This window comes from Camelus dromedarius, chromosome 11 (assembly GCF_036321535.1).
Source record: "Camelus dromedarius isolate mCamDro1 chromosome 11, mCamDro1.pat, whole genome shotgun sequence".
NCBI lineage: Eukaryota > Metazoa > Chordata > Mammalia > Artiodactyla > Camelidae > Camelus > Camelus dromedarius.
Window position 1 is genome coordinate 4,595,009 of NC_087446.1, and position 23,326 is coordinate 4,618,334.

At 52.6% G+C, this 23,326-nt stretch overlaps 1 protein-coding gene across 3 annotated transcripts in view; it reads right to left on the bottom strand.

Moving 5' to 3' along the window:
- PARVB (parvin beta) overlaps positions 1 to 23,326 on the bottom strand; it is a 94,756-nt gene that overhangs the window by 64,736 nt on the left and 6,694 nt on the right. Inside the window, exon 1 of one of the 3 annotated variants that reach the window (XM_064491385.1) lies at positions 7,056 to 7,144. The exons of 1 other annotated variant lie outside the window; for it this stretch is intronic. Coding sequence is in view for 1 of the 2 variants with exons in the window: in XM_064491384.1 (XP_064347454.1) it covers position 2,998 (1 nt within the window). In the remaining variant the exon portion in view is untranslated. Of the gene's footprint in view, positions 1 to 2,997; positions 3,126 to 7,055; positions 7,145 to 23,326 lie in introns of those variants that run through there. One more of the 3 variants, XM_064491384.1, reaches the window with a different exon arrangement.

A 23,326-nucleotide genomic window follows, 5' to 3' on the forward strand; every position in this document is an offset into this window, starting at 1 on the left:
GTCCACTAATGTCAGGCCTGGCGCTGGATCAGCGGGCAAGGACTCACACCCAGGTCCTGCCCCTAAGGGCCTCAGCATCCAGGAGACAAATAATGGAGGTATGTGAGGAAGCCAAGGACCCAGGAAGACAATTCAGGCAGGCTTCCTGGAGGAGGAAACTTTGCAGTCACATCTTATAGGAGCCTGGCCCACAGGGTGTAGGGAGAAGCTGCCAGTCTCCATCCCCACATTCCTAGCAGGCAGGGGAGGCATGTCCTTCTGTCCTGGGTCGCCCTGTAGCAGGAGGCTGGCTAACAAGCCAGGAAGACAGAGGGTGCTTCTGAAGTCCCGTTTAGCTAACTGCCAGCTCTTCATTTTCAAGTTCCCTTGTCTTGTCCCATTCCACACCCAACTTGAAATCCCCCAACCCAGAAAGGCCCGCAGGGTGGGAACAGAGACTACAGGCATGTGCCACGGAGGACGGAAGTCTGCCTCTATCGAGGGCCTGCCTACCCACACCTTCATACCTGAGCTCACTCAGGCTCCCGACAGCCAGGGACCAGGGTGCCACTACAGACCGGCTGATGGAAGCTTAGCAAGCAGGCGACTCAGCCAAGGAGGCAACTAAATGCGGACTTTCCTATTGGAACCAGGGCCACCCAACTACAAGGTCCTCTCCACAAAATAAGAGATATGGGGAAGTCACGGACACTGAAGAAATCCTCAGAAAGCTTTTATGGTCCTGGACGCCAGAGGCAGGTGCTAGCCAGGAGAGGGATTGGGGAGACAGAACAGCAGTGGGCAGTGATACAGAGGAGGCAGCTTGGCTCTCCCAGGTCTTGCTCTGGGCAGGCGTGGACGGCCACAGGGGTCCTCAATAGAGCGAGTGGACTGCCTTGGTCATAGGCACTTTACCAGTGAGGAAGATCAAGGTCACGTGACTAGGAAGAAATGGAGCCAGGACCTAGCCTGCTTACCCCAAAAAAGTTGGACATCCAGAACAAACACACACTCGTTGACCTGAGCCAAGCACAACTTCTGAGTCCTCACAGGCAGCAGACATCAGCCAGGAAGGAGGGGACAAAACGCACCGATGACCAGAGCTATTCCAGAAAAGACCTTAGGGTGAAAAGACAGAGCCGGGGGGCTGATCAGCAGGCTGTGGGGGTGGGGGCAGGTGGCCACAGAGCCACAACAGAGGGGGGATCTCAGCTCGGATCCCCAAGCTTTCAGAGCCCGGGGATCCCTTTTCTAACAGCAAATTTAACAGACCTCCTCCTTGCATCAGCAGCTGTACTCTTCAGACAGAGAAAACACATTCAGCACAGCTTTTAAACTCGTTTTCTGAAGTCCAATGGAAACTGTGAAAAACTGGAAAACAGCGGTATATATATGAGCAAGACACCTGTTTATTTGGTCCCCATGATTATTTCCCCGAGAGAACGCCACAGACGTGGACGTCCCTAGGTCTTGCATGAATTACGCCAGGGTCCGGGAAGCGGAGGAAATACTGGGTGAAGCAGAGCTAAACAGCTGTCTTTTTCTGCAGGACTTCTCAGAGCCTTGACTGTACTCACGTACTCTGTGATTCTCCCAGGGGAGGGCAGAGAACGCAGTCATCCACCCCCCCACCCCACCCCCAGTAAGAAAAAGCAAGAGGCACAAAGCCCAGCACAGCCCCGGAAGGGCGGGCAGGACCCGCCTCTCCATCAGCCACCAAGCCCTTTCATCCCTGCCCACTCCTAGCGTCGCACGGGAAGGGCCACTCGGCCTGGTGCCATCACTTTCTGCCATGGATAGTGAGGTCTACTGTCCCTGACGAGCTACTTCAGAGAAGGAACTAAGAGCCCCCCTGCATTCAATTTCCTTAAGGCCCTCCCTCAACTGCTGGTTTGTCCTCTCGGAACGTACCCACACACCTGTGACAACCTGCTCAAAGGAATGTGAACAATCAACGCAAAAATCAGTCTGTGATCTCCCTGAGGGCAGGGCTCCTGTCTCGGTCACGTGCGGACCCGGGCACCAATGTCCCTTTCTTTAAGGACATACCAGGCAGAGCCCAGGGAAGGTATGTGTTCTTTATTCCATTGGAGAGAGGAAGGAGCACTTATGGGGAGCTTTCTTGGTGTCAGAGGCGCAGGAGCATTTGAATAACTGTCATCTCTCTCTGTCCCCCAGCAGGTCCCGGGAAGATGGCCTTCAAGCCTCAATCAGAGGCTAAAAGCACCAACTAACATCCTGACTCCCATTCCCATTTTCTGTGTGACCTCGGGCGGGTTAGTTCGCCTCTCGGTGCTTCGGTTTCCTCTGCTGTAAAATAAAGTTGTTACGAGGACTGCAAGAGACAAAGCACGTTAAGAGACTGGAACAGTCCCTGGGCCCCAGGGAGCTCAGCACACCTCGGTTGGACCACTGTGCCCATTTCCCAGGCAGGAAAATCGAGCGTCAGAGTGACTATGCCGACTGCCAAGACTGGTGCTAATAAGGGCAAGGCTGGACTCACCCCCAGAGGGCCCAACGCTAAGCCCCTTCCACTGACTCTGCTTCCGAAGAAAAGACAGACAGAATCTCTTCCCAGAGGTGACGAGGAAAGCCAGCTGCTGGCCAAGAACAGCCAGTTAAAAGGGAAAGACAGAACCAAAAGATCCTTAAAGAGAAATCCATTGTATCAGATACCCCCAAAAAAATCCAAATTGCAGCTTGTCCCTGAAAATGCTCCCAACACCGTTCTTCTATTTAAGCCCCAAGTCCCACACGACCCTCTAGAGTGATGCAAACTTCCCAGCGTGCTTCGTTCCGCAAATCAGGCGCCTGTCCGTCTGGGCAGAGGCGGATACCAGGGCCCCCTTCCCCACTGTCCTCATACCAGGTCCTCGGCACCTTCCTGGGGAAAGTCAAACGGCTAGCCCAGGGTCCACGCCGGTCTAAATGACCCTCCTCCATAAAGCAGAGAAGGAATAAGGGCCAGCCGGGTTTAGCACCTGCTGGAAATGCTAAGAAAGAAACAGGGGCACTCACTGGTGAAGAGGGTGCAGCCGGAGGAGGCGTTTGAAATGCAGACGAGCGTGAGGCTGGTGGGCACGCAGGGGGACACAGAGGAGACACACAGCACAGTCACAGAGGGGCGTGGGCAGAGACCACGCCATGACTTGCAGTTTGAGGGGAAGGCCCCTTTGGGGTGACTCTGAAGAAGACCACAAAGGATCCAGCTGCCGGGAGGACTGGGGTGTTTTTACATGATAGGGGTCTGCTAACCACAAAGTATTATTTATATCTTTGCTGCCAACGGCTTCACGGGCCAGCACACTGCTCCCCAGGAAACCAACCCACAAGGCACAAAGAAGGAAGGAAGGGAGGACCCATTCCTGTGTGTGACTTAAGACGTGTTTATCTGGCTCAGCAAAAAACTGAACAATAGACTTTGGCCTCCGATCAGCCTTCGATCTCAGCCTGGGCCTGGAGACCCGGCTGCGGGGCAGGTGGACAGGAGGGTCTGCGAGTGGGCACAGGCCTGGTTCATTGTCCCAACTCCGAATAGAATGCAGGCCCGCATCCTCCACGCCGCATCTCCTGGACGCTGACTGGGTCAGGAGGACCAGTGCTAACGAGGGACACTTGTCACGTGTTTCCACGACAACGGAAATCAAATAGCAGAAACAAAGCCGCAGCGGGAGCTGAGGCTGCCCAAACTGGCAGATTTGCTTCCTGTGGCACTGGCTACTCAGGGTGGGGGACCAAGGAAGATGCCAGAACGGAGGGGGGGTGGGGGGGGTGCGGGCAGAAGCAGAACCACACCCACCTTTGCCTGAAACTCCTCCTCGATTTGGCCACTGGACATACTGTCCCACCTCAAAGCTGGGCCAGCCACCTATTGGCTGGGTGACCCGGGTGGGCCACCTGTCTGTGTCTGGTTCCTTCGTCTGTAAAATGGAGTTGATGACAATGACCAACCTCACAGGGTTGCCGCAGGGATAAATGAATTTGTATGGTGCCCAGGAAGAAGCGTCGCTAACTCCTATTTATGTTGGTTATTCGCAATCCTCCCATCCCAAGGGAAACGCATGTTCCCTGTAGGTGTAGCTTGACTGACGGGCCAATTTCCAGGTTTGCTCAAGCAGGGAATGCGTGAGCCTAACAGGGACTATGGACCCGGAGTGGGCCCTCTGCCGGCAGGGCCTCTGGGGCAGCCGGCAGTCGTGGGACCCACCCGCCTGTTCCCACAGCTGCCTGGTGGACCCACCTGAGCCCAGGCAAAGGCATCAGCAGGACGGGGTCCCCAGACTCGGTACAAACCATTGGCCATCCAGAGTCGAGATCCAGTTCCCAAGGTAGCAGCTACGAGGAACCCAAGGCCAAGGCGGTCCCAAAGCTGATCCTGGTCTAACCGTCCCTCGATTTGGGCCACCTGATGTAGGAGCTTATTAGGGGTGAACTGTGTTCCCCCAAAATCCAGGACCTCAGAAGATGACTGAATTTGGAGAGAGGGTCTTTAAAGAGATGACCAAGGGTAAATGAGGTGATATGGGTGGGCCCTAAACCCACCCAACTGGTGTCCTTTTAAGAAGAGGAGATGAGGACACAGACACACACAGAGGGACAACGACGTGAGGACACGGTGGGCAGTGTCCGTAAGCCAAGGAGAGGGGATGGGGGATATGGCGCAGTGGTAAAGCTCACGCTTGGTGTGCACAAGGTCCGAGGGGGAATAAAAACTTAAAAAAAAGCCAAGGAGAGACCCCAGCCCTGCTGAGTTCTAAGAAAACAAAGCGTTAAGTTGAAGGACAACGTGTGTCAGGAAAGAGGGTGACCTGGATGGTGACTTTGTTTTTTTTTATTTCTCCCCCTCAGTTCAGTTGCATTTATTTATTTTTTTATTGAAGCACAGTTGATTTACAATGTTGTGTTAGTTTCAGGTGTACAGCAAAGTGACCCAGTTATACACATACATTTTCCTTTCCAGATTCTTTTCCATTGTAGGTTATGACAAGATACTGAATACAGCTCTCATTATAATAAATAAATAAACCTAGTTACTGCCCCATCAAAAATAAAAAATTATAATGAATATAATTCCCTGTGCTCTACAGTAGGTCCTTGCAGTTTATTTATCTTATATATACTGGTTTGTATCTGGTAACCCCAAACTCCTAATTTATCCCTCCCCCTCAATCCTTTCCCCCTTCGGTAACCACGTTTGTTTTCTGTCTGTGAGTCTGTTTCTGGTTTATAAATAAGTTCATCTGTGTCATTTTTTTTAGATTCCACATATAAGTGATATCATATGATAACTGTCTTTCTCTGTCTAACGTGATCATCTCCAGGTTGGAAGGTGACTTTGAACCAGAAGATACACTGGAGCCGTCGGCCTATATACTCAATAAACGTTGGGCTGTCTCACCATTTTCATTCTTCCTGGCCGTCTCAGGATGGCCTCAGACACGTCTCTCGGGAGGCAGGCCGGGTTCATGCCCACAGGGGCTCTGAGGGCCTCGCCCAGCGCCACCCCAGGAAAAGCCCGAGGAACGCCACCCTCCTTCGTCTCCCGCAGCCCCAGTCAGTTCGTGCAATCAGTCAAACCTGGGAAATGACGGACAGAATAACCTGCAAAGCTGACGGATGCTTCAGAGCCACATGACTCAGAGCCAGGGACCCTCCCAGCCCCGCCAACCCCCCTTCCAGGTCAGGACATCGGACATCAACCTCTGATGGCCTCTAGATCCAAAGCTCCAGACGCTCCTAAGCCCGGCCTAGGGGAAACTCGCAGGGCCTCTCGACAAACGTCAGCCTGCTGTGCCCTCTCTGCTCAGCTCACGTCACCTCCAGGTCCAGGTCCCGTGTTATTCCCTCCACAGAGCACGTCGAAGGGAAAAGGAATCCAGGGCTGGGAAGACCAGGCCACCCGGAATGACACACCCCCTCACACAGAACCATGACAGTGACCCGACTGTCACCACGTAACCAGGAAGGTGTGGCCACATGCTCGGGGGGCTGGCGGTGTCCTCTAGACCAGGAGCAGCTGACGGCCGGGTCCCCAAGAGCAGAGACCCTGTCCTTTCTGAGCGTGGACCCCACACAGAGCAGCCTCGGAGGAGTGACCAGACCAGAGGCCAGCTGTGACAGCGCTGGACCACCACACACGCCCACAGGCAGGGGTCTGACCCTGGGGACCGCCACGCCCCGGGGAGCGCTCTCCACCCCGACCATCCCCACTTGCCTGCCTCCTAACTGCAAGGCGGAGGGCAGGCCTGGAGGAAACGCAAACACTTGCCAAACAAGTACAGCCCATCCCCACTGATCGCAGACTCTGCATCTGCCAATTCGCCGACTCACTAAAATGACCTAGAACCCCCAAATCAGTCCTCCTAACATGTACAGGGCATTTGCAGACACATGCAGCAGAACGGCAGAAAATCAGGATTCCCCGTGGCCACTGAGGGCCACGTTTTGCACGTTTGTGCTTTTTGTGGGTGAGGCCACCGTTGAAGTGGCCCCAGGCGCAGTGAGGTGCTGTCTAGGGTTCCCACGCGCGGGAACGCTGCGAGCGAGGGGCCTCGCGGGGAAAACGCGTGTCCGACACGCTTCATTCAGGCACGAGTCACAGTGCTGGTGGCCTGGAGTTCCACGTTAAGGAGCCAGCAATATACACTTAATAAGGTGTCTCTGAACAGAAGCACACATAAAACACGGTGACAGAGACCAGAAACCTTGCTCTGCGTTCCCCCCAAGCAGCGTTCCAGCATTTGCTAATTCGGGGTCTGTGGCGACTTCAGAGCAGACGGCGTTGAGGAAGGAGACATCCGAATCCCGCAGCCCACTCTGGCCACCTTGTCAGTGGGGTCCCTCCGCTTTCTTGTCTTGAGACACATCAAACCGCACCGCCCTGGCCTGCGCCCGAGAACCCAAGTTGATTCCGACCCCCGCGTAGGTACTGACATCTACCGCAGCTCTGTTACACGACGGCTTCACCCAGCAAGTCCCGCTGGGTGTGACTCCCTCGAAGCCCTGGCCTCCGCACACCCACACCCGAAACACCGGGACACGGACCCCAAAACGCCCGCCCCCACCACCTTTCTCACCACCGGTTGCTTTCGCTCCCAGCTCAGCCCCAGCTTCTCCTCCTCACACGCTGACGAGTCTCCTACTGGGAGCAGCTCGCCTCGCCCCAAGTATCACAGCCGAAGATGCCCCTGTGACAATCAACCACGGAATTCTCACGTGAGAAGCCACTTTTCGTTTCTGAATGTCCTCTCCCGCTTCTCAGTCCATGAGCAAGAAGATCTCCTCCCGCGACAAGTGGAGAAAGTGTCGCTGCAGAGGGAAGTGCGACCCGCGACAGCCCACCCACCCCCCTGCCTCACGCTGAGCAACACACCACGAGGAGAGCGACAAGTGCTATTTAAAACCAAGTGACAGCAGCCTTTGCATCTGTTTGATGACACATCCTCCGTACCTGTCAAACAAGCAGAGTGAGACCTTTCAGAGGAGGGGATGACGGCACCTCCTTTCCAGCCAGCACCCCCGACGGCAAGTCCATGAGGTTCTGGGTTTCCACCCGACACCCACATTCCGCGGCAACGCCGTCTCTCCTCCCCCAGGAACAAGAATGGTCACGCTACCAGCTCAGAGAACGTCCCGAGGTGGCAGAGAGCGGCGGATACGTCAGAAAAAACTGCTGTTTGTCTTGCGACTAAGAAAGTGCAACAGAATGAAATCACAGAGCAGAAAGAAGTTCATCTAAAAGGGTTTGTCGGTCTGTAAGCTGTGGGCACTTTGCAAACACAAGCTTCACACAGTCTTTGTCAAAGGAAAAGAGAGGGACCAATCCTCCTGCGCCCTTTTCCTCCAAAACCAAGAACAGTCTTCCAGAAGAACCACGGAGTGTGCAGAGTCAAGGTGAAATATGATCCACTGTGTGTTTATGATCTATCCCATCACTCTCTCTTCTAAGAAAGTAATAATCATGGTAATAATATACTAACTACTATGTATAAAGCAGACAAACAGCAACGCCCCCCTGGGGAACACAGGGAACTACATTCAACACCTCGTAACAGCCTATAATAAAAAAGACCGTGAAAAGGAACATTTATATCTATGCATAACTGAATCACTGTGCTGCACACCAGGATTTAACACAACATTGTAAACTGACAATAGCTCAATTAAAAAAAATTTTTAAATAGTAATAGGGTTTTAGACATTTACAACGTCCAGAGGACTATGGGTTGAATATTGTCCCCCCAAAATTCACATCCACCCAGAACCTGTGAATATGATCTTATTTTTTTAACTAATTATGTTTTTTTCTCTTTTTTGTTTTTTAGGGGGAGAGGTAATTAGGTGTATTTATTTATTTATTTGCTTGTTGATTTTAACAGAGGTACTGAGGATTGCACCCAGTTGCACCAGCTAAGCACACGCTCCACCACTGAGCACAACCACCCCCCAATTCACTCTTGTAAAGTGTGCAATTCAGTGGTTTTCAGTATCCTCACAAAGCTCTGCCATCATCACCATAATTCATTGAAGAACATTTCCTTTCTCCTTTGGGGAGGAGACCAGGGAGAAGGTTACTAGATTTATTTAGATTTATTTGTTATTTCTTTTTAAATGGAGGTACTGGGGATTGAACCCAGGACCTCGTGCGTGCTAAGCACGTGCTGTACCACTGAGCTATCCCCTCCCCACTCCCGACTTTATTTGGAGATTGGACCTCTGCAGATGTAACCAAGTTAAGAAGGGGTCATACAGGACTCGGGTGGCCCTACTGGTGTCCTTATAGGAGAAAGGCAATTTGGAAACAGACACACATAGAGGGAAGAAGAGACAACAGAGGCAGAGGCTGGAGTGCTGTGTCTACAAGCCAAAGACACCATGACACCACACCCACATGGACTAGGAAAAGGCAAAGAAGGGTCCCCCCACTTCCAGCCCCACACTCCCAGGTGTGAGGGCAGAGACAGGATCCCAGCTGAACTTCAGACACACTGTAAACTAGAAAGTGAGCACCCCAGTTCTAGCCACCAATCCTGAGCGTGGCTGAGGTCACCCCTGAATCAGACAAAGTGCTGAAAATTCAGGCCTTGGACCACGGTCACGAGTGCCCCCTTGGATGCCCCCTAGGACACAGCGAGCAGCTCGCTCCGGGCTGAGACCCAGCACGAGCCTCGTCTCTTGTCCCTGGACGCTTTACAAGCACACAGCTTATTTTTAGCAGCCGTTTCTGCTCTGCAGTCACTTCATTCATTTCAGAGCCAAATAACTCCATTATAGGTGCCTTGACTGGCTTGTAAAATTATCCTTCACCCTAACAAATACTGTGACGCCGCCGTGCACTGCAGCCTGCCTGGCACATTACATTTTTCAAAAAATTATTGGCTTAGCTAACGATCACAAATCCCTTAATTTAATTTGCTCCTAAATGTGTTTAATTTCCCCACAAATGGAACTACAGGCTTACAAGCCGAGCATTTTGGCCAGGTTGAGACAAGCAGCAAAAAAAAATGAGAGAGGCCACCAGCATCAGGGGCTGTCCAACAAGAACTCGGCCGCCTGCTCTCACCCAGCTGCCTGCCTGAGCATCTGACGGAGTCACCCTCACCCACATGCTGACGCTGTCCCATCACCTGCTTAGGAAAACTGGCGAAAGCAGAGAGAGGCAGAGTGACTTGCCTGGCCAGATTTAGCAGGGAGGGAACCGTGCGGGCAGAGCTGGGAGCCAGGCACCAGCGTCGGGGTCAGCTCCCTTCGCCACCTGCCCTCCTGCCTCGAATCAAAACTCAGCCAGAGGAAATCCACGTGCAGCCCAGGCACAGCCTCACCCTCTCCTGACTTCCAAAGTGACAGTGGTCCCACTGAGGGATGTGACACAGGTGGGTGGCGGGGCTGCCTGGTGGGGCTGGGCTGAGCTGTGGGTGCAGAGCTGGGCTCCAGGCACATAAAGTTCAAAATCAGGCAAAGCCTGAAAACGTAGATGAGCATGTGCGTAAGTGGTAACCACACAAGAAAAGGCACAGATGTTAAGGGCACGTTCAAGGGGGTGGTGGGTCCCCTCTGCTGGAAGAAGAGCCCCAAGGGGGAGGGGCGCAGGCAATGTCACCCAAGCCCAGACGCAGGACCACAGGAATTTATTCATTACTCTATACACTGTACATACTCTTCAGTAAGTGCAATATATTCCACAATATTTTTTCACTTTTTAAACATAGAATTTACCATTTTCACCATCTTTAAGCGTACGGCTCGGTGGCACAAAGTCCATCCGCACTGTTGAGCAACCATCACCACCATCCATCCATCCACAGAACTCTGCATCTTCCCGAACTGAAACTCTGTCCCCACTAAACACTGACTCCCCACACCCCCTCCCCCAGCCCCCGGCCCTCACCATCCTACGTTCTGTCTTTAGAATCTCACTATTCTCGTCACCTCGCCTGAGTGGAATCACACAGTACCTGTCTTTTTGTGTCTGGCTTACTTTACGCAGTGTGATGTCCTCCAGATTCATCCCCGGTGGAGGGTGCATCAGAATTTCCCTCGTTTTTCAAGGCTGAATCGTATTCCCTTGTATGGATAAAGCACATTTCTCTTGTCCATTCCTCTGTCCATGGACACGTGGGCTATCTTCACTTTGGGGCCACTGCTAGCAAAGCTGTGTCAAGACATACTTTTTAACTCCTGGGTTCCCAAGAAGGAGGGAGCTTGGGACAAGACACACACTAAGTACCTCCTGGGCACCAGGCCCTCCATCCTCTCACGGGGAAGATAACGGTGACTGTTTATCCACACTGACCACATTATGTTCTGATATTCGTTTCAGGGGACCCCTGTAAAAGGCACAGGGAGCAGTAACAGATACTTTAAATGGCCATTGCTCTAAGAACATTCTAGAAAGTAGAACATGTCATACAAACGTGGGGGTCTTTTTAATTGTTGGTTTAAACCAGGGATTGGCAAAGTGCAGCCAGGGGGCCAAACCTAGCCCACCACCCCCTTCTGTGGAGAAGGTTTAACTGGAGCACACCCACACCTACACGCTTGTGTATCCTCTCTGGTGGTTTTCATGCCACAAGGGCAGAGTGGGGTCATTTCTATAGGAACCAGATGGCTCACGAAGTCTACAGGATCTGTTCTTTGGACCTTTCCAGAAAAAACTGCCGACTTTTCAATGATTAACAGAGATCATAACACAATCTCTTAATATTTTTAAGGCATGGATTTAGGACTGGGGTGACAGCAGGAACGGGAACTCCTCTGGCATTCTCAGAGTCGGAGCAGGCTGGAGTCGGAGATCTCTCCTGGGTCTACCAGCGACAACTGAGCAGGTCCGGCGTCACCTGCCTGTCCCCATTCTCACCACCTCTCGGGTAACGGAGCTTTCATGGAGCACCCGCAGTTTAACCTGACTTCTCCCTCCGACCAGCAGATTTCACTCACAACCTCACTGGCTGGAAAACCTGACCACCAGCAAGTCAGAGGCCCGCCGAGACGGCATCAGTGTCCGAGAGCTGCTGCAACAGGCGGGCACAGCCTGGGAGGCTCAACACAACAGACGTTCACTTACTCCCAGTCCGGGGGCCGGAAGTCTGGGATCGAGGTGCAAGCAGGACCGCACGCCCTGGAGGCCCCGGGGAGGGCCCTTCCTGCCTCTTCCTAGTGGCTGGCGGCGGCCAACAGCCCTTGGCCGGGGGCTGCACCCCTCCTGTCCCTGCTCTGTGCTCACACGGCCTCCTCCCCACATGGGCCTGGGTCTCTCTGCCCCTCCTCTTCTAAGGGCCCCGGTCATGCTGGATTAGGGCCCATCCGACTCCAAGATGACCTCATCTTCACGTACGTCTTATTCACTTCTGCAGAGATCCTATTTCCTGAAATGGGCACATTCACGGGCCCCAGGGATCAGGACTTGAACACTTCTTTCGGGGGCGCACAACTCAAGCCCTAACAGAGAAGCCGTATGTTAACAAAAGCAAAGTGCTCCTGGTCTGAGCATCGTTTATTAAGTGCAGTGCGGACCATCCACACGGCTCCTCCCATCCAGAGGGGACGTGGGTAGCTGCCTCTCTCCCCTTCCCGCTGTGGCAAAGCTGGACACACAGAGCCGTGCTCGCTCACCACCATCACCTGCCCACGTGCTCACTGACACACGGCACCACTGACCCGGCACATGTCAAGGTTGGGCCGACACAGCTTCCTTAGTGGCCAAACGCCCAGGGGCAGAGTCACAGGCTATGTGCAGCTACAGCTTAGCCAGCAGAACATTCTCCGCTGTGTTATTAGTCCCGCCAGTGCCTATAAACAGCCTGAGCGGAACAGCTCTTCCGGGCCCTCTCTCTCTCACTTTGTAAGAATTATATAGATTTTGCAGCAGGGAATTTGCAGCCACGAAGCACATGTCTTTTATTACCCGGCACCTGTCAAACGAGACCTTTTCTACTACTTGGCAGACGGACTTTTACGGCTGCCTGGCTGAAGTGTCATGGAGATCTACGCTTCTCCCCTGCGCGGCTGTCACTCAGCACAGATGGAGCCAGGAAGCCAGCAGCCGCAAGGGAGAGCCACAGGCCGCCCGGGACCGGAGTCCACAGGCGGGACAGCAACAGCCAGACCCAGCGCCCGAGAGGGCCGTGAGGGTGGCTCAAGCGGAAGCAGTGCCCGGCCTCGGCTTCTGTTCCCACGCCTCTGCCCAGTGTGCTCCTCCATGCGTGTGCCTGGTGACAAATGTCTGCACACTTAGATGACACCTGGCAGCTCACGAGGCTCTTTTCACACATTATCGAGTTTAACTCTTGAAGCCATCCTGGAGGTCGGTGAGGGAGCTGCTGCCATCAAACCCCTTGTTCAGAGAAGGGAACGAGGCTGAGCCCAGCTCAAGGTCACCAAACCAAGAGGGGACAAGTGACCCAGGTCTTGTCTCTCTCCCCGCCAACTATGGAGTCTTAAAGGGTGCAGGACATCATTGTTGGGGAGGGGGTCTGTTGGCATTTCTTCTTATTTAAAGTTTAAGAAAACAGAAAGGGCTAAAACATACCCCAAATCGAAAGAGTAGACTCTATGTCATAGATCAGGGGTCTGCAAACTACGGCCGTGAGGGCCAAATGCGGCCCCTGGCCTGACCTGGTAAATAAGCTTCGTTGGAACACAGCCAGGGCCATCCGTTCAGCATTTCCTACGGCCGCTGGCTGGCTGTCGCGGCAGGGTTCAGCAGTTGCCACAAGACTGAAATATTTCCTGACCCTTTACAGTAAAAGTTTGCAGACCCCTCTGTAGATGATGACTGGGAAGCAGAGGAAGGAATTTGGGTGAGTCCAGACCCTGGCACACACCCAAGGCCCTGAACGCCCACGACATCAAAACAGAAACTCCGCACAGGGCTCATTCCCAGAGGGAGCATCCAGAACCAAGCCCCACCGGAGACACCAGAGGCTGAGCCTGAGGCTCCAACTGCTTGGGCACTAAAATCCACTCGCTCCCCGTTCCGGCTGGCTGAGCCCGCATTCAGGGCGGAAATCTGCCGCCTTTAATAGGAATGAAGCACCAATTTGAGTTTGATTTCCAGCTTGACTCTCTCCAGGGCTACTGTGGTCCCCGAAGTTCCTTGCAACACGCTCAGAAATGGGGCTTAAAATTGAATAACTCCAATGCTGAGGAGAATAAAAGCAATCATGGGGCCACCGCAGCGGTAGGGACGCTGCCTCAGGGGGACTTTTAGCGCTGGAGAAATCTAATCGGCCTCCAAATGCCATCTGCACTGTGTGCGCCCCCCGCTCACATTTTCACCTGCTGGATGTTTTTACACCGGTTCAAAGCGTGGGAGGACATTCAAATCTAATCAGACCGAGGCTAACCTTGAGAAGGGGACCATCCACTCTCGTCCAGTGTCTGCGATGAGAAAAGGGAGGAGGAAAGGAGTCCCTTTTATGCTGACTGGCCACCGCATTCACGGCTGGCAGCGTTCATTTCAACACCTGCGTACACTGTGCTCACAGAAGTCGGCCACAGGGACCTACAGTGAGAAGGCTCACAGCAAGAGACCTGGCTCCCCACCCCCTCTCGGGGGCCTCAGTTTCCTCATCTGCAAATGGGACTCAATTCTCATTTGATTTCTTTTGGGAGGAGGCATGAGACAGAGCACAGCCTTGGAGCCAGAGAGCCTGGCCCTACAGCTGGGGACCCTAGTGCTGGAATCGTCCAGGTTTAAGTACAGTCCACAGCCCACCCCGGCGACAGGACAGGACACGCTGGCTGGGGGTGCACTTGGGACCTAACTCGGAGGAGGGGGAGGGGAGGCAGTTCCCTGCGATGCTGTGGGGACATGAGCCACACACGCCGCGCAGGGTCACACCAGCGCCAAATCTCTGGGCCAGGCCTCCCCAGACCAGCCCTGTTGTCTCTTTCGAGGCTCGCTCACCTAAGCCGAACGTTCCCGCTTGAAATAACGCAGCAGGGTCTCTTGCTCACCACCTGAACAATTCCGACCGGCGCCTCTCCCACTCAGAGCTGGGACGCTCCCGCCATGAGGCAGTCAAGAGGATTTCTTTTACATCTCACCCCGTTCAAATGCAAGGCCCTGACCTGGCTTCCGTCTTGGTTTGGGGGGTTTTATCTGTTTCTGTTGGTCGGGTTTTCAGTAAAGGCTGCTCATACACACCTCTGGGATGGAAAGAGCCCTAAGTGCTCACTGGGAGATGGACAGCCACGACCAGGACCACTCTGCCCCTAACAGCGACTGACCCCCCGGCCCCGAAAGCCCCCGAGGTAACAGCTCTGCTCGCCCTGGCCCCACTGGGGTCACGCCACAGCCAAACCCCGTGACTCAATCTGCTTTGCCAGGCATCCTCTTTAAAAATACACACACCTTGAAAGAGGAGGCCCAGAAAGGAGCAGCCCTCTCCCTGGCTTGTGGCCGGTCCTCAACCTGAGAGGACAGGGTCACCTCTGCCACCCAGTGGGCACGGGCCCAGGACCTGCCTCTGCATGGCCCCTGCCTCACAGCCCACAACCCCCAGCCCACTCCCTCCGTGTTCCAACCACACACGCGATACTCCTGTCCCGGGGCTGCTGTGAGGAAGTACACAGATGGGGGTCGGGGGCCTTGAAACACCAGAAGTTTACTGCCACACAGTCCTGGAGGCTGGAGGTCCAAGACCGAGGGCTGCTCTCTTCTGAGGGCTCCCTCCCAGGCTTGTCAACAGCTGTCTTCTCCCTGCGTCTTCACTGCTTCCCTCAGTGTGTCCCTGCATCCTGGTTTCCCCTTCTTATAAGGACAGCATTGACACTGGCTGAGGGCCCACCGGATGACCTTACTCTGACATAGTTACCTCTGCAAAGACCCTCCCCCAAGTAAGATCTCACACACACTGAGGGACTGAGGGGTTAGGGCTTCAGCACCTGAACCTGGGGAGTACAGCTCAGACCCTCTTCCCCACCCACCGCGCAGCCTTCCCACATGCTGTTCCCGCTGTCCGTCCCCACCTTTCCTGCTAAATCCAACTCATCCCCCAGCTCGGAGCTCAAGAAGCACCCCTGCAGGGGCGCCCTCCCTGACTCCAGGCCCCGGCTGGACCCACCACGTGCACTGAGGTCCCCTCGTCCCTGGGGAGCGTGGGGTCTGGTCTGCCTAGTCCCTTACTGTCTGGGACCACCTGAGGGCAGGGGCTGCGCAGGTACATTCCAGGCTTTATTCCCGGGGCCACGCAATAAAGGTATGAATGAATGAACAAGTCACTCCATTTCACAGTATTCGTTACAGAAGGCAGTGCAGGAACCACAAATCTGCCTCCATCCTCCACAGTCACTTCCCCAAATGGCATTAAACCCACGTCTGGGAGTGGCGGGGGCCCGGGTACCTTCCTGTGCCTCCACTGTGCTTCCGAGGTATCATCCCCAGCCAGGGGTGGGCAGAGGCTGGACAAGCACCCCAGCTCCTCCCGTACTGAGGCGGGAAGCCCCATAAAAAGACCGGCAGGACCCCCAAGCAGGGCCACTGCTCTCCTGACAGCACCATCTGGTTCCACGGCCCAGAGGCTCTATCTCACTTTTTACCTCTGAAACGGCTTACTTACCCCTAAAATTCTATTGGTTCCCTGAGCTCACTTCTGATTGGTTATTTCCTTCACTCCTGATTGGTTATTACTCTCACTCCTGATTGGTCTATTTCTACAAAGTTTTTTCCTAGTTGGTCAACTTTTGTTATATCTTATTTGCATATGATGTTGCAAAGTGTAAAACTGGCAGCCTATAAAGGCCTGTGTAAACCTACAGAGGGGGTCCAGAGCTTGGAGTGTTAACTCGTTTGGGCCTGCTGGCGTAACAAACCTGAGTTCTCTAACTCTCAGAGTGCTGCTTGGTCTCTCGCCCAGATCCAGGTTGCTGTCACAACTGAGCTGTAACACGGAGCTGTAACACATTTTTCTGCAACAGTACAAGGAGGATCCCAGGCAGCACTGATCTGTACTGTAGCCTGCATCAGCACGTTGCTCCTTTTTATTGCCGAATAGTATTCCAATGCATTGACAGGCCACACTGCGTTTTTCCATTCAGCTGCTGATGGACAACTGCGTTGTTTCCACTTCATGACAATTACGAACGATGAGCAGAACACTGGCGTGAACCTTAAACAAACATAAACCTCTTCAATGACAGCCCTCACACACTGCTTCTGATCAAGCCAGCTGAGTGTTTGCAGAAAGGATATTCTTTTCTTCCAAGGGATCCTCTAAACAAGAAAATAAAGAGCAGCTGAAAAGCAGGGCGCTCGCAAAGCAAACCTAAATAATAATTGGAGAAATGTGTCCTTGCAATGAGGCACGAGCAAAAAAAAAAATAAAACAAAACCAAGCCCAGCTGCACACAATAAGATTGAAATTCTGTGTGTGGCTCCAACAAAATTTCAAATCATTAAAATCTCATTATACTAATAATATGTTTTCTAGCTAGACTTAACTAAAACACTCTCTTCCTAACAAAGCGCAGACATTCTCAGGAGCAGCAGTGCAGGGGGCTTGAGGATGACGGCACAGCCCCCGGAGCACCGTGTCTTCCGTCCCATCTCTGCGCATCCTTGCCTCCTGGACCCTATGGGGGAACCGTAGGAAATCACACTGACTGGACTCTAGCTCCTGAGTTCCCATCCCTTCACTTGAGTTCTCCCCTCAAGTGTTCTTAAACGGAAGCAATGATCCAAACAGGTCATGATGGTCTCATTATATTTTATTATTTCTGTCCAGTTACCACCAGCCCATGTTCTTCTCTTTCTGCACCTCTTCTGTATTTGATGGATAAAGCAGGAGTGGCCATAGTGGTAATGATAATGAGATGCTAATGAGAATGATGGTTAACAACTCTGTAATGCTTACTACGTGCCTGGCCCAGGCATTTTCCCCAATTTTATTATTAACATTTTCAAACATATAGAACCATGTAAAGAACCGGACAGTGAACATTTGTACCCCCAACCTGGGCTGTATGGAGTCTAGCACTAACATTTCCCTGTAACTGTCTCATCATGCATCCATCCATCTCTCTGTCTACCCAGCAATCTGTCTGTTCCTGCCTCTGCCCTAACAAACGTTCACACATCCAGTGGCTTACAACAACACAAATCCATTATCTTACAGTTCTGGGGGCCAGAGTCCAAAATAGGCTTCACTGGCTAAAATCAAGGTGTCAGCAGGGCTATGTTCCTTCCGGAGGGTGTAGGAGGATCTTTGTTTTCCAGCTTCTGCAGGCACCCACACTCCTTGCCTTGTGGCCCTGCATCACTCTGACCTCTGTTTCCATTTCTCTTACACTGACCCTCCTGCCTCCCTCTTATAAGGACTCTTGTTGGGGGCTGGAGAGAGCTCAGGGGTAGAGCTGGTGCTTAGGATGGACAAGGTCCTGGGTTCAACCCCCAGTAACGCCATTTTGAAAAAAAAAAAAAAGACCCTCGTGCCCACCTGGATAATCCAGGAGAGTCTCTTCATCTCAAGGTCCTTAACTTAATCACATCTGCGAAGTCCTTTTCACCACGTAAGGTGATGTAGTCACAGGTTCCAGGTATTGGGGTGTGGACATCTTTGGGGGCCATTAATTGGCCTGCCACACCGTCTTAACTTTTCTGCATTTCACAGTAAACTGCAGACAGGGATACCGTCCCCTCTAAGCGTCTATATCACTAACTAGAGTGCAGGAATTATTTATAATTCTTTTTTCTTTTGCGTTAAAATCTGCATACATTGAAATGCACATTCTTAAGTGCACATTCAACTAGCTGTGACAAATGCATGCACCTGTGTACCTTAAACCCCTATCAAGGCAGAGGACTTCTTCACAGTGACAAAAGAGTCCCTCCCGCCCCTCCCAGCCAGGCCCCATCCCACCCCAGAGAACCACTACAGATTAGCTGCATCCATCTGGAACCCCTTCACCTTACAGAAATGGGGTCACAGTGCGCCCTCCTTGGGTCTGGCTTCTTTGGCTGGGCACAGTGGTTTTGAGAGTCGCCGTGTCGTGTGCACTGGCCCTTGTTCCTTCTCACTGACCAATAATATTCTGTCTCCGAAGCATGGCCCCACCCACTTCTCCATTCTCCTGCTGATGGACAGCCAAGCCATCTCCAGTTTTAGCTGCCAGGAACACAGTGCTATGAACATGCTTGCAAAAGGTTCCATATGGACACAGGTCTTCATTTCTCTTGAGTAAATATCTCAGATCAAAACTGCTGGGTCACAGGGAGGACGTAGGTTTCATTCTTAAAGAAACTACCAAACTACTCCCTAAGTGATGGCACCACTGTAAACCCCGCCCCCAGCCGCTCCACGTCCTCGCCAAGTCGTGGTGGGCTCTTTTCAGCCATCCCGGTAGATGTGCAGTGTGTCCCCTCTGCACCTCGTTTGTGGTTCATGTCCCAGGCGACCAACGATGCTGAAGTTGAGGTCTTTTCCAGACCCACCTGGCCATTTGTACATCTCCTCTGGTGGAGCATCTGTTCAGATCTTTTGTCTACTCTTTCATTGGGTTGTTTGTCTTCCTATTACCGAGTTGTAGGAGTTCTTTACCCATCCTGGACACTGGTCCTTTATCACTCATGTGTTCTAGGAATTGTGATAATTGTGACTTAGAATAAGAAATACATACATTTGCTTGTCATCCCAATTCCTGGCCCTAGCTCCTAAAATTCTAGGAATTTCAAAAGTGCTGAGAGCGAAAAAGAGGCCTTGTGTTAATGAGGTAACTTTCGGAAAAGCCCCTAGGTAACCTAAGGATGGAGGCTGGTTGCCAGGGGAACCAACCGTGCGATTAGAGAGCTGGTACTTTCTTTCAGTCCCACCCCCAAACTTCCAGGGAGGGGAGGGGGCTGGAGATTGATCTGGAGAATCTCTAAGCCTATGAATTAATCAGTCGTGACTGTATAATGAAGTCTCCGTAAAAGCCCAGAAGGACTGGGTCCAGAGAGCCCTCCAGGTGGTTGAACAACGGAGCTGCTGGGTGAGTGATGTACCCCCTCCCACATACCTGGCCCTCTGTGTCTCTTCCATCTGGCTGATCCTGAGTTACATCCTTTTATAATAAACTGGTAATCTAGTGAGTAAAATGTTTCTCTGAGTTCAGTGAGGTGCTCTAGCAAATTAATCAAACCCAAGGAGGGGGTCGTAGGAACCTCTGGTTTATAGCCAGTGGGTCAGAAGCACAGACAACAACCTGAACTTGTGATCAGCATCCCAAGTAGGGGGCAGTCGTGTGGGACTAAACCCTTAACTTACGGGACCGGATGCTACCTCCCGATAGATGGTGCGCGAACTGGACCAAATCGCAGGGCAACCGACGAGTGTCAGAGACGTGCCTGGTGTGGGCAAAACGCCCACACGCATCGGGACTGGTGTCAGAACCACAGCTGGTGATCAGAAGTGGACTTGGTACCTGAATCACAGGAACAGTTTCTCCCACTCTGTGGCTTGGTCAGGCTCAGTTTAAATTGCATCATTTCATTTAATAACTCAATTCCCCAATAACCCCATGAGTTGAGTACTCTTTACAGAAGAGGAAACTGAGGCACAGGGCAGGGAAGGACCTTCCCTCAGGTCAAAGCCCCAGAGCACAGCAGGATGAGTTGAGACCCTCAAAGGAGGGTCCCAAGGTCAGTGGCTGTAACCATTGCACAGTCTGCCTCTTGCCCACTCAAGCAAATACACAAAGACCATGCTAAGCGGCCAGAAGCATTTCTCACTGTCATCTCTGGAGACGAGACAACAACACACCGGGCTGGGGGACACAGGCTATCAGGAGACAGTCATGGAGCCAACAACCTCTGGCAGGAAGGCACAGAATGTGGAGGACAGTGGGCAGCGTGGGGTCCCCTCCTGCTGGAGGCTGGCATTTAAGCCGATGCAGCAGAGGGAACAGCGCACAGGAGGGCCCGGAGCCATGGAAGATGAGGGGAGACTGGCCGAGAGCTGTGCAGGCAACGGAGGGCCATCGGGGACCTGGACTGGGTCCTGAAGCAGCATGAAGCCACTGGGGTTCTGTCTTCTTTCTGCAAATGCCAACCAGTCCATTCAGCACAAAACAGATCTCATTTGTCTCCTCCAGAGCATCTTCCTACTGCTAGGGCTGAATGCATCTCAAATGCCAGGAATGATAATGACTCTACTGCAAGCCAGCTGGGAAGATAACTCGCATTTGAATCACTCTTCCAGTTTACAAGGTTGGTGGCAATTAAGAGAATGGCTGCGGGGGTTTTAATCTCACCAGCAGCGTGACCTCCTGCAAGAGACTTCACGTCTCTGAACCTCTGTTTACTCACCTGCAAAATGGGAATAACCACGTGGTACCCTGGTTTGGGGTAAAGATCAAAGAAGGTAACGTGTGCAGTGTTCAGCACTGGGCCTGGAACATCACTGGTGCCAACAAGCCCCAGCCATGAGCATGACCACTGCAGACTCCATTCTGGGTGTTTGTTTTTTTTTTTTTAATTCTTCTTTTAACTTCTCCCTCACTACTTCTCAGATGATCATCTATTAAGTTTGTATATATCAAGTATGGATGCGTTCAGGTCTTGCTTTGAAAGATAATATTAATTTTCAAAATAAGAAAAAATAGAGGGATGAAGACACTTCGAATTGGGCTTTGAGAAAGACATCCCTCCGCGTCCATATATACCAGCAATGGGTTACAAGCACCACAAGTACGGTGTCCCCCTCCCCCAGCCTGCTCAAAGGGTGCTCTGTCCGCATAATCAAAGCAGCGCCTGGACGCTCCTAGCAGACTCTGCGGTAAGGGAGACGCAGCAAACGCTGAGGGTGGCCTTGGCTCCAGCAACCAGACAGCTGCTTCCAGGAGTGCTGGATTCAAGCCCTAGGAGTTCAGGAATGGTCAGCCCCTCTTTAACTTTTTAATACCTTAGCATTAGAGTTTAAAAAGGTAGGTCCTTTGGAATTGTAACTTTTCAGATGAAAGTAGGAAAGCACACAACTTATGAGAACAGGCATAAACTGCTGAGACGGTCTTCCGTGGGGAAATTAACATTCCTGACACCTCTGCTTGACTAGCAAGTCCAGCTGGAAAGAGCCAAGCCAAGGACAGTGGTTTCAGAGTGCCCGAGCCGAACGAGCAGGCGCTCGACTACTAACACGCAGAGTAAAGTGCTGAGATTTGCCCGATGGTCTGACTCCTCGGGCTGCTGGCAAGGAAGCGCCCCAGAGGCCGAGGTGGGCCAGCACCCTGCTGAGCTGGCCTCACATTCCAGGAATGCCGCCTCCCCGCTCAGAGACACCTGCTGGCTCTGCAAACGCATGGACCTCCACTTCCGTGCAGTGCACCCCTCCGATGCGCGTGCACCGTGTTCCTGGTCACAGTGGGCCAGGACAAGAAGGAGGATACCAACGTTCCCCAAATGTTCACATGCTGAGGGATTTAAGTAACTCTGTTACCAACCGCCAACCAGCGCCTTCATGGGACACACTGGGAAAGAAGCAGCCAGCTGTTAAAATGAGACCGAACCAGAGTGAGAAAGGGGGATGACAATCATTCAGCAACTAACCCTCCCATACACACTGCAGGCTTCACTAGTTAGTCCCAGCATTCTTTCCCCCAGCTCAGATACAGCCTCAGAATCCTCCTTAACACAGGGGCAGGCAGCCATTATCGACAGAGCGGAGTTTGCTCTCAGGCGGAAACTGCCTGCCAGCCCTGCCCTCACCACCAACCCACTCTGGAGCCAGTGTCTGGGTCAATACCTCACTTGTCCACATTATCAATAACCAACGTTGATGGAGCACTTGACTGCTGATAAGCCCTCACTTCTTTCATCTCATTGTATCCTCACGTCCCCTCAGGGCAACGCCACCATGGTCCACGTGGGCCTGGTCAGGCACAGCCCGAGAGAGATGGAATAACAGCCCCACGGAGCGGGGATGTGAGGATGTGAGCGGAGACCTGGCTGCACCAGCCCGTGTGCAGCCTCCTGCAGGAACCCACTGCCCGTCTGGGAACCAGCTCGGAAAGACAGAGCTGGTCCTGCCCTCCCTCTCCCCACCTCACAAATGAGGAAGTGAGGCCGCAAAGCTTTCAAACTCAGAGAGGAAAACACATAGCATCTGAAGGTTTCCATGGCCCTCGACGCTCAGAGGAGGGAGAAACTGAAAGGACCACCGGCACCCCAGCATCCCAGCGCCAACCACGTGACGTCTCGGGTGCTGTGAGCCCCAGAGACCCAATGATGCTGCAGCCTGCTGCTCACCTCATTTTCTCTTATAACCCGAAAGTGGTCCCTCGTATGACATGTTACTGAGAAGGAGCACCGCAATGAGGCAAAAACCACCAAAAACGTCTAGAATTGAGTGCAGTCCATGCTTACATTCTCCTGCCTCAAGAGCACTCAGTATAGATTCGCAGATTTACACCACCGGGCCAACGTACGTTTATAACGTACTCCTAAACTTACTCACATGTTTTGTCAGCCTCTCCATAGTATAATAAATAATAAGTATACTCATTAAGAAGTAAAGCCATTTTTCATCTGAAATTTAAAAAGTCTACGGCTAATGAAAGGAGAAAACATCCCTTCTTAGGGTACGTCTTTCCTGTGATGGAACCGTGCACCTGAAAACAAGACAATAGCTGGGTGAAGGCAGCCGCCCTCTGCCGACCACAGCAGGGGGAAATCAATCACCTGGCGCACTTAAAACCCGCTCACAGCAGGCGCGTACCCCCTCACATCTTCTAACCATCCCTTAATGATTCTGACAACTGGACAGGGAGCGTGAGGGTTAGCAACTTTGGGATGTGCGATAAATATTAATTCCACGGAGCGGAGACAGGAATTCAAAGCAGAGCTCCTCTAATGAATGTGGGGTTGCCAAGGTGACCT